At 36.0% G+C, this 12,342-nt stretch overlaps 1 protein-coding gene across 1 annotated transcript; it reads right to left on the bottom strand.

Annotated features, from left to right (window-relative positions):
• Window positions 1–4,321: 4,321 nt before the first annotated feature.
• LOC140166240 (alcohol dehydrogenase [acceptor]-like) lies at window positions 4,322–11,738 on the bottom strand. The gene is made up of 8 exons (XM_072189643.1): window positions 11,503–11,738; window positions 10,454–10,519; window positions 8,872–8,931; window positions 8,200–8,297; window positions 7,137–7,329; window positions 6,860–6,912; window positions 6,503–6,670; window positions 4,322–4,925 (listed from the first exon to the last, which is right to left on the bottom strand). Exons 1-8 carry the CDS (start codon window positions 11,587–11,589, stop codon window positions 4,793–4,795), a joined length of 858 nt encoding a protein of 285 aa, XP_072045744.1. The 5' UTR covers window positions 11,590–11,738; the 3' UTR covers window positions 4,322–4,792.
• Between the last annotated feature and the right edge of the window lie 604 nt (window positions 11,739–12,342).

Genomic DNA, 12,342 nt, shown 5'->3' with positions numbered 1-12,342 from the left:
AATAAAGTTTTGCATAATTTGCATAGCCAATAAATGTGGCTGGCTAGTGAAGAAAATGTTATATAACATTTGTGATCCTAAATTAATGGATTTAATACAAACACTGATAGAAATACCTCCCTCATGGATGAATATTTGATCAGATTACTATAAGGAAGAGGGCATGAATAAGTCCCGGACAGTGTCAATCCTTGTTATTTTGTAATATCAATTGTTCTAGTTTGTTGTGGAGCTATAATTTGTATTTTAACAAAATTGATAAAGGGTGAGGCGTTCAGCAATCTAAAGAGATGTCTAAAAAGGGATTTTTTTAGAAAAAAACCCTATCATTTGCACATCCCCATGTTTTACTGCATCATATCAATTTGTAAGCGCTCGATCTTTACAGTCTGGCCACATAGAAGCACAGACCAAATCTGTGGCATCGGGGGTCGATGCTTTGCATCACACGCACTGCGTGTTAAAAAGAACGTGGTGCGCTCAGCAAGTACAAATCGCGCAGCAGCTGGCACGCCAAAAAAGCATTTACACACGCATTGCACTGAAATGTTTATTCTCATACCTACAGTTTCCGAGGTCTATTTCCTTTGTACTTCTGTGTGGACAGACTGTAGCAAAGTCATAGTTCATTGAATTTACAACCGAATGACAAAACGGGCGAAAATAGCAACTTTTTGTACTAGATTTGCATTTTAAAGAGAATTAGCCATTGCTCATTAAAATGAGGCTAGTATACATGGTATATGGACAATATAGGTGTGCTCTTTCATTTAATGACATAAAATTTGAAACATATTGTAAGGAACACTTAAGGGATCTGGAATGAGCGTTTTGACAGTATTTTTGTGAGACATGAGAGCACATCAGACATATCAAATTGCATTCTGAATACGAATAATGTCTTTCTGATATCAAATAATTTTAATTTTTTGAAATTCACGATATAATACAAATTTTATGAGAAATTATTAAAATTTGATATTTTTCACATTTTTGATATATAACAGTCCTCGAAGTAAATTTTATAAATCTAATGATATATTCTTAAAGTGTATGTAGCTGGGAGGAAAAGCCGACGATCAATTGAAAATTATGACCTTTCATGTTGAAGATATGTATTTTTTCCCCAACTTTTGGGTGTATCTTCAATACGAAAGGTCAAAATTTTCAATTTGCCGTCGGCTTTTAATCCCACCTACATACACTTTAAGTATAAATCATCATTTATAAAGTTTACTTCGAGTACTATTAAATATCAAAAATATCAATTTTAATCATTTGCCATAAAATGTGTATTACATTGCGAATTTCAAAAATGAAAATTATTTGATATCAGAAGGACATTCTTCGTATTCAGAATGCAATTCGATATGTCTGATGTGCTCTAATGTCCCACAATAAATACTGTCCAAACGTTCATACCCTACCCCTTAAGTTTTTGACTTTTAAAACCTAACTTTTGGTCAAAAATTGTGCTAGGATAGGTCGTTGTCAACAGATTTACCACATTCGCCTTGCTATATAAACATTGAATTGCATTATCTGTTGAGCTAATGAGAAAAGTGCTTTAGGGGAAGTGTTAGCTTTCATTTGATATTTAAAAAAATGGATGAAGGGTACACTTGAGGTTTTGACAAAAACCAATCACAGAAGCCTATTTTCCACTAGATCTCACACAGCTCTTATGATGCTATGTACTCAACCGTGTAGTATAACCCCATACTGCGTAGAGACTAGACTTGCTGTGCTTGGAAATTTCTGTGTGCTCGGGTGTATCGAGGTGGAAACTGTGCGTATATGCATTATAAGAGAATCATTTTTGTAGTCAAACCTTTTCATAATTTTATGTTTTAATTTGTTCTTATTTAAAATTGTTCAATAAGAGTTAAAATTTTCACATTATACGATGTTTATTTTATGTTTCTGTTTTGACGCCTGTACATGAACCTTGAAAGCAATTCACACAATGACTGGAATAAAACAAAGATAACTGTGCATGCACTGAGGAGAATTCATGTTTCACCTTTAACCCCAAAGCCAGTGTTAATCTGTTCAATGTTACTATTATCTGACTATTAATATCTCTTATAATTTAAACTTTTGTCACTTAAACATTAAAAATTGTAACCAATTAAATTACCAAATAAGGGTCAAACTGATATGACTGTTAGGGGCTGTGCAATAATTATGAGCCCTAGGGCGGGTAAAATTGGGGAGGCAAGATTTTTGGCCACCCAAAACGGAAACACTAAGGGACTGTGCAATGCTTTTGATAATCAAAATTCTCTTAAATTCATCCCTATACCAAAAGCAGATAAGCTGGTTCTCTTGATTCTTTCAAGATGGGTTTGTGAGAATCAATTTTCATGATTTTGATTCATGCAAAGTTCGAAGAATGGCACCGATGTCAAATCCCACACATTCCATAGACTTACGTGTGGACAAACTTAATGTTGACTATTTGACGTAAAGCTGGCGCCACTTCTTTTATTTGAATTCTTTTTCATTCATATTTTCACCAATTCTCTTAGAGAACTGGTCTTTCAAAATATGCAACAACAGTTTGAAACAGACTTTTAAACTTTGAGGAATAAACCTTTGAGATTGGGTAAAGTCGTTTTTGGACCAACCTGCACTCCAGCAAATACCAAAATTTTACAACAAGGTTTAAATATCATTTTTGAAAATGTGATGCAAACCATACTTAGGGATGAAATCAAGACTCGACATTTTACAATGACGTTTTAAAAACGTATTCATTTTGTTTGTTATTTCGCAGGTTGCCATACCATCTTCGCGGTGAAAATATTTGCTCATATTTTTTGTTGCATGAAATATATTGACTGCAGGGTGAAGTTCTGGAACCTCTCCCCTCAGTCCAGGGCTCTCATTATTATCGCTGTTATCTGATCTTCTATCATTTGAATTTGTCACAACAATATCATTGACTTTGTATATGAACAGTATTTATTGTGTATTAATGTTGTCAATTATTTTGTTTGCCATTTTGTTGTATTAATCAAAAGAAGAAAAAAAAAACAGTGTGTAATTTCTGCTTAGAATAATTTTGTGCAATCCTGTGCTGCAATGTATGTCGTTATGTTTTTTGCTCACTTTGTGATCCATTAAAGATCACATGCGACACACTGTGCGGCATGGACCTAAATATTTGTTTTGTATTTTCATTGCTGTATATTTCACATGTTAATCTGTCCTTTTTTTTCGCCACTGATGTGGACTTTCACACATCTTTATAACTGTGCAATATACATAAACTTTTTTTTACCTCAGTCATTTTTATGAAGCTGGTTTATATTTGATTATGTATATTAGACATTGCTGCCATGTGTTTATGCTCTTATGTTTGTTTTTGTAAAGCGATATGAAAACCAGTTTTTACTATGTAAATTTTGCATGCAAGTAATTAATTTTATCGATTCAGTTGATTTTGTTGTTTTTTGTATAGGTTAAATTTATGAATTTCCTCTGTCAAAGCCTACTATGCGTATTCCACGTTTGTTGTTTTGTTCTTTTGTGCTTTAAAGCACTCCATTTCTGTGCAATATGCATTGTATGTTTTCCAATTCCTTGCCTCTTGCACTTGTGCCTATTTCACATTTTCATTTTGCTGCTTCTGCGTGTGCCTTTTTTTTGTTTTGCTCCTTGTGAAATATGCACCTTGTGTTCTTTTGGCTTTGATTTGCATGTTTTTGTTGTATATTTCACATGCTACTGTCCTCCTTTGCTCGCCTCTGACGTAACTGTGCAATATACATCAACTTATTTCTTTATTAATTATAGAATGTTAGTTCGTATCTTAATGCTGTATATTTATATATTGTTGCCCTGTGTTTATGCTTTTATGTATGCTTTGTAAAGCGCATTGAGATTTGTTTGTAACGCGCTATATAAGATTAAATTATTATTATTATTATTATTATCTTTATAGAACCAGGCATTTAAATGTTATTAAAAGTACGTACGTGTTGAATAAAAATTATTTTTGAGAACATGTTGTGTTTACTGGGACTGTCACAGAGCGCTATGTTTAAAATCATGTGCCATTTCCTAAAGAAAGTCAACTTTTACGTTTTTAGCGACCCATTAGATCGTCTAGTATTCCATGATAAAATTGTGATACACTATAGTGACGTCACCAGCAAAAGCCTCATACTCCACAACTTGAGGTCATATTTGAAGCTAGGTGGTTTAATGAGGGTTATTGAACTTACGCTATACAATTCCAAATAAAATTGACACCGTTCCCCATCGCACCAGTTCTAGCCCAATATGTCTGCATAATAATGACCCTTGAATATTTCAAAATTTGAGGTCAAATTTGAGGAATGATTGGTATAATCATAGACCATTTAGGTCTATGGTATAATGCTGGTGGACAATATTAGTAGCTTTACAGAGATGGTGTCACCACTGGTCACTGTACCAATGATAATGATGAAGTTTACAATACAAAGTCATGTTACTGACTCAGTCAACACTAATTATATTTGCACTTGACTGCGCTAGTAACCTTCCGCTAGTAAATCCTGAGCGTTGCGTAATTTCTTGTCGTAGCACAGACCCTAAATAGTCAACCACATTTGCACGGTAATTTTTGTTGGACCTGAGAGCACATCTGGCACACCAATTTGTACGAACAATGTCCTTCAAACATCGTCTGGTCCCAATAGACATTCAGATAATATTTGAATTATATATCCTTCAAATTAATCAAAGAAGATTTCAGTTTATGGAAACGCCAGTACCTACGCCAGCAGTAAAGGTATTATTATTACTGACGACCATTCTTGATGAGATCAGCACCTTTTTCCCCAATCATTATTGTTGGCGCATTCGTGTTTCCGGATGTAACATTTGGCATAATGGAAGCGTCCACAACTCGCAGACCTTGGATGCCGAGAACCCTAGTAAACAAAGAGGAACGGAGAAGAAGAAGATGATGATAATAGAGATGACATTAAAGAAAGATAAGGAAGAAAGTCATTGTTTTAAAGGTCATGTGTCTTGAACTCGCCACCCAAAAAAGGTGGAGATGTTACGCTTTTCCAAATGTGAATCAACTTAATTGATGATATCTCTGCCTAGCAAGAAGGTATTGCCAAGCTTTTTTTTTCATTTTATAGCTAAATATAATGTACTTTCAGCCCTGTAAAAAGTATTTCTTTAGCCTTATAATACTGACACTGTGCTTCACAGAATTCAGAATATGCAGAGTACGGAGGTGGGGGATGTGGAGGTGGGGAATGTGAAGGTGGAGTATGTGGTACACACGAACTCTATGGGATTGATTTTTAGTGTATAATTTGCATAACACTGCTTCTGCAAAGACTGTGATTTTGACTCTATTTACCATCTAAAAGACACATGACCTTACAGCTAAACAATTCTACTAATTGTTTTTAATCATATATAATTAGTTTATTCTGGGAAAGTGAAATTCATGGGGTCAAAATCAACAAATTTGCAAAAAGTGGACATTTTCGTAATTTTGAGTTTTTAACTGGGGGAAACCGGGTGGGGCGGGTTTTTTTTTTGGGGGGCAAGAGTTCTGACCCCGCCATGCACCTCCCTCCATGGCGCCGCCACTGCGTGTAGTAAAGGGTCGGTTTTGAACAGTTGCAATAGCCCCTATACAAAGGACCCTGTATAGATTTCTGGAAATGTATCCAATGAGGTACTTGCTTTATCGCGCGCACCTTTTTCAGTCAAATCAAGGATTTTCATGATATTGCCGCATGGTTAATAAATCGACAAAAAGCAAATGTAATCAATGTCAATAGGGAATCAATATGGATTCGCATCAAGTACTACAGTAACCATCCCTTGCAGAAATAAATGTGAACATTCAAGAAGCAGTGAATCTCGGGTTTCGATGGTGGAATTAAGCAAACGTCAAAGAGGACGGATCATTGGGACTGGGACAGTCCGTCGAGTTGGGACTTAACCAATCGTAGAGAGATGGAGACAGGTATGAAGATATAGGAAACGTTGATGACCATCCCTGTAGTGGCCGTCCGAGAATTACACCTGGGTGCTCCTTAAAAGTCCGCGTTTCTCTCTGATGAATTATGTTGTGCTTGATGTAAGTGATTATTGTTCCCCACTGAGATCAGTTTTTCTTATTTTATGAAAACGGCACACAATGAAGAGAATAACGTATTAGATACCCATCCAGAGAATTATGCAGGATCCTTCGCATGTGGGCAACTACAACCTTTGAAATCTTTTGACCCTTTACCATTCAAAGGTTTTAACTTTTTTTCAACGAGATCGCAGAGCAACAAGTGACGTGTTCAAATTGAGTATAAACTGCTGCTTCCAGTAAATTTTTTAATTTGCTCAATGCCCTTTTAGGTTTTAAGAGCAGTTTATTATATTAGACTAAGTTCTAAAAAAAAGGTATCTGGATATGTACTCCATCATCGTCTCCACGGATTACGTATTATTATGAACTTGATAAAAAGTATTGCAAAATATTAACCTAAGCTGAGGATCCACCACTGCGGTCTTGTCTTCGGCAGCTCCCATCTTACATGTACCCGAGGGGTGGAATAGCGTCCAGGCATAGTGGCGGACAACGTCCTCAAGATTCTCATCGGACCACTCATCATACGTACTATCTGGCATCTTGAAACAGTTCATCTTACATCTAAATAAATTAATTGCATTTGTTAAGTAATTTAAATTAGGGAAATTGAACAGAACAAACGGCTTTTGAGAGCTAAGGCTACGCCCTTGACGTTGATGTAAGCATCGTGCCACAACGGTATTTTCTAATTGCCAAAGAGGGCGCTTTTCACTTTGAGACAGGCTGTACTCGTAATAAATAGTTACTTACTCAAATGGTGCCATAGCCTTAGTTTCCGTGACTTTCTTACCAAGGCGGATTCCCTATTACAAAAACATGATTAAACGAAAATTAAACGAAATCGTATATTTCGATTTTGATAGTCAGAAATATGATGTAAAATGTTTTGCTGGTATATTTGGTTGGATCATTATTAGAAGTCTTCACCCATGGTAGAAAGCTATCAGATCACTTGTACACTTTTAAAGAATTTAATTAAAATACAATTTTAAAAATATAATTGTAAGTTAAAACATAATTTACCAACCTGTATGAGTGCCTTGACGTCATATGGGTTTTCCAAGTAGTTTGGATCTATGATCGGTGGATCCAATGGATCGTTACTTCTCAGTTTGACGGATCCAACGCTCTTTGGATGCAACAAAGTATTGAAAAATGTAAACCCTACTTTGCGCATGCGTTCTTCCCTGGTTGTGTCATAACTTATGAACGGGAAGAACCTGAAACAGGATGGAAAAAAACCCAAAAAGAAACGGAATAAATTTTGGAGAGAGAAAGAAAAAAACATTTATAACGTCAACGTATAGCGGCGCCGAGCTAGTATTTCAAGGTGATTACATAAAGGGAAACTCGGGAAGCTGTAACGGTTATTTGCGTAGGCTGATGTAGTGCTACGAACGATTTTGTTCATAATCCAGATTGCTCTAAAAGAGAACAAAAATCTTTAGATATACTAGTACACTAAATCTCAGTCATAAAACTAAAAATGTTCAAACTCTTAAATAATTTTACACGATAGGTTCTTGTCAAAAGCATATTCAGTGATTTTTTGTACAAAATATCTTATTTAACTGCACCACCGACCGATCAACAAAATATAAACGTCTATTTTATCATGTCTAATTTATAATAAATTTCATAAAACAATCACCCATCACCCCAATCATGCATTTTCCATTTTAGATGTCAGATTTCGTCTTTGCCATTTGTTCGCTTCAGTAGCACACAATGCCTGTTCCAAGTATCTGACTTTGGGTGAATTGTAGGGTGTTCTGGTTCAGTAATTGCTCAAAGCTATTCCATTTAAAATCCACACTACCCCTGTGGAAGATTTAGCTAAAGTCTGTCACAGAGGGAGTATTATTTTTGAATAGAATAGACAATTGGGTAACTTTCATGTGAAATACTCACTCCAGTTGTGGAAGATATATGTAAAGCCATAATACAGGGGGAGTGTGGGTTTCAAAATGATTACTCTGAAAAATTACATTTGAAAAAATTACTCCCCCCGTGGAAGATATTTCTAAAATCTTCCAAAGGGGTAGTGTGGATTTCAACTGGAATAGCCCATTCAACATGGTTTATCTTACTTAGGATCCTTGTACATGTTAAAGTCAAGGGCATCGGGCCCAAATGGATAGAACTCGCTGAGGAAATGGATTTGCATATCTGGTGCGTCACCATCCGGCTGTCGAAAAATAATGGGAAAATCATCATTACCTTAACCTGAAAAAAAAATGTTTCAGTGCTCTCTTGTGAATCTTAAATACCCTTTAGAATCACAATACAACATTTGTAGCACTTTATAAGGAAACGTTTTGGCAACAACTGTGACATTTTATGAATTAAAATTCGATCGACTAAAATCATCTTTATTTTACTGAATTTGACCGTACAATTCACAAAATAATAATATTAATATTAAGACCTATAATTTCCTATTTTATCAATATTTCTATATGATCTTATTTCATATGGTGCACTGAAAATGATTGTTGGGTGACGTCTTTCATTAATTTGTTATTAAAATTTTGAATTTATGACATCGATCAAAGCTCAAACATTGGGAAATACAATACATGATTGCTGAACAGTTGGATGAAATGAAGGTAACAACGTTGAGTGGTTGGGATTTGCCCATCAGTTGGTAAGGATACATATTTCCATAACGTTGGGCAAAAAAAAAACTTTTTGCAGTGAATGTAAATAAAAAACAAACAAACAAAAACAAACAAAAAAGTGAAATTACTGAACGCACTCACCTCCTCCAACCCTGATTTAAAAAACGCAACTCCTTCACAACCATTAGTCCCTGTAGCAAACTGAATTAAAATATAAGCAATATATGATCTTAATCCGAACAGGGTAACTTTCTCGACACAACATATTTTCAATAAAAAAACACATTCTGTCATCTTATTCTGACATTCTGTCATTCTGTTATCTATACCATTTTCCACCCTGATGTGGCAATGACGTCAACGCGTTCACGCAGCTATTTTGTGCGGGCATCTATGCGGCGTATTTAAGCGCGTGCGTGTGTATGCCAGCGCTGTGAGCGAACGCTAGCGATTTGAAACTGCGCCCAATGAAAGACGCATTGACGTCACTGTTACAGGGTGAAAATTATAATATACTAGTTGCTGGATTGTATTTCGGTTGGGTAGTGCTTAATTTACATTAAAATATTCCTTAAACATTGCTTCAGTGAGTTTGTCCGACTTTGTCTCGGCAAAGAACCATACGAACTGAATCCGTTGATCTATAGGAAATTTCAACTGTTTTAAAGTAAAGTTTAATATTGTCAATATATCCTAATTATAATCTAAAACAGCAGTCACGCTTGTCAAGCCATGTAATCCATGAATGTTCATACCTAAATGTAGCGTGTGCAGTGAGTGAACCAACTCTATTGTTCAGGGAAGCACATCATTCTTGAACAAAGAACACATGAGCTTGCTTTTGTGGGTTTGATACACACGTATATACAGTTGCACAGTAAGGTCAATGGGTCATCAATAATGCTGTTTTTGGTATAATTCTAAAAGATCAATCTATGTGAATATGTTCTCCATTTTGGTATGAAGTAGGGAATATTTGAGATATGGCCAATTCACAATGTTAAGTTACTTTTGGGACACGCTGTACTATGGTATATACGTCTCTCGATTGTTCGCCTCTTCCAAGCCCTGTCCTGCTACCACATTATGAGGAACCCAATACCCCTAAATTAGTATCTGGATGTAGGACGTTACAAAACATGCTAAAGTAATAACATCAATCGGTATAAATGTGAACGCAATCAGGCCGAATATAACGGGTAATAGGTTAGGGTTAGGGTATACGTTTCTCCTATTCAAATGTTAACAACGGAAAAAAATATTGCACCCCGGAAATAGTCATGTTCTGCTGTAGGCCTAATAGGCCGTATTGAAATATGTTGAAAATAGGCCTATTGATCCGATGAGATGCACCTGCACGATTAACCACACTGCAATGCTTTCCGATGCTTGCACTGCGCCCGTCAGTACTCCGCGCACTACGCGATAGCGCACCGCGCACTACGCGATAGCGCACCGCGAGCACGCGATACGCACCGCGAGCACGCGTTAGTGAGCCACGCGAACGCGATAGCGCGCGGACAGAGGACGGACGGACACGCCATAATTAGTATTAAGACTAGTTATATGAAATGTTTTGACACTCGCTGATCTTGGGAGCAATGGATACTGAATTATAGAAACGGTATACTGTATACTAGTATATAAGATTATAACATTTAGTGATATATTTGTTTATCTAAATTCAACATCGTTTAATAGCTTGTTTGTTTGCTCTACTCACATGTGCACCTGTGTTGACTTCAGTTCCTTCTTTAACCGACACCTTGACTTGTAGAGCCACATGGTCCTACCAAAATGAGAAAATATTAATTTAAAAAAATACGGATTTGTGATAATCCAGCAATATATTGATTTTAACATATCAGGATATATCAATTTCAACCAATTAATTGAAGATTAATTTATCAATTAATGTCTAGTAACAAAATGGCCTGTATTATAGAAATTGTTTATCATCAGCATGTATGAATCTACATCTACATCTACATCCACATCTCACACACAAAATTATAGTATTATTTTGTAGTGTAATATTGTTATCTCATTCGTACATTATTAGGTATTTGAACATTAATACTAATTCATTCTAAAATTTTTACTCTATATAACATTTTTTTTGTACCTACGTGTGTTGCGCACTGAACTGAACTGAAATTATTGCTTGTATTTAATTACAGGTACAATTTATAGTAAGTCTATTAATTACATGCACTGATAATATGCAGAAAACAAAACAACAACAAAAAAGGATTATCACAATGTATAATGCATAAAATTCATTACAAATTATACAAATTTCAAAATCTATACGATGTCTTGTACTGGAATTGACATCTGGTTGCGCATTTATGAATGAGTAGAACTGGGCCAAGCGAAAAATGACTTGCGGAAGAAAATTTGATGCAACTTTTAACCAAAATCTCCGAATGACACGAAATAAATTTTCTTGTATCGATGATATATGACTAATAATGAAATCGTTTTACGCCAAACTGCTTTAAGTTAAAGAAGACAGTAATTTCTGATTATAAAATTGTCCGTGATATACCCTGTTCTGTAACAAATCAGAGTTTATATTACTTTGCGATTTGACGTCTGATGACGTATTATCGATAGGCATATCTTTAGCAATGTTCAGGTTGCGTCATGCGCAATGTATATGTGCGCATTGATGAACTGCGCAATAAAGAAATGATAACACCATCCAATGCCATCAGGGATCTAATCGGAAATCAATTGACTATCCTGTTAACATGGTAAATTCCTCACCTGTAAGTTCTTTCCAACAGGAAGATCAGCAACACAGTCAATCCCAACATCATTCAGGTGTTCTTTGGGACCAATTCCTGACAACATAAGAATCTACACAGAAGATAGAGAAACGAGAAGAAAATCCGGGAAGAGAACGAATACTTGTTTGTTTGTTCGTGAAACGGTGTGTGTGGCGCATTAGTTCAGAGAACTCCAACTGAACAACACACGGATACAACGAGGACTTCGTGTACAAAGAGGACCTAAACATGCGTCATCAAAACGTAAGTCCTCGGTAAAACGTCCAAAAAGGAGCTCATACTCTGTACCCCATCTATATATGAGATATGAGTCGTACATGTCGTATGAGTGTTAACATGTTCCGGGACGTGTTCGGTATTAACCCCGACATACAGAGGACATTCAGGATTCTTCGGAAATATGCGTAAATGCAAGTATGCAGAGAGGGGGTGTTTGCTTGTCATTTCTTTACATTGGGTATCCCTGTTCTTTTGTATGGCCCGGACGTCTTTTTGTGATAATTATTCGAACATATTTCTTTATTGAAACAAATTCATCAGCTTTGGTAATTAATGAATGAGAGTTCTTCATTTGTCAAAACCAAGTGACGAAACTTTACTATTTTCTTGCTGTCAGTTTCATTAGTGAACCAGGAAGCACGTTGTTGTTGTTGTCGTGGTTGTGATGATCGTTGTTCTGATGATCCAGCAGCTGATGACTGGCTGGAAGTTATGTCACTTCCGGTAGCGATGTTAGTCTTGATAGCAGATTCTAACAGTGGATCTACCAATCTAAGTCACGTGTATGATCCACTGTTGGAGGTTGCTAGTAAAGCTA

This window comes from Amphiura filiformis, chromosome 12 (assembly GCF_039555335.1).
Source record: "Amphiura filiformis chromosome 12, Afil_fr2py, whole genome shotgun sequence".
Lineage (NCBI taxonomy): Eukaryota > Metazoa > Echinodermata > Ophiuroidea > Amphilepidida > Amphiuridae > Amphiura > Amphiura filiformis.
The sequence above is the reverse complement of the archived record's forward strand: the minus strand, read 5'-3'. Positions and strand labels throughout refer to the sequence as shown.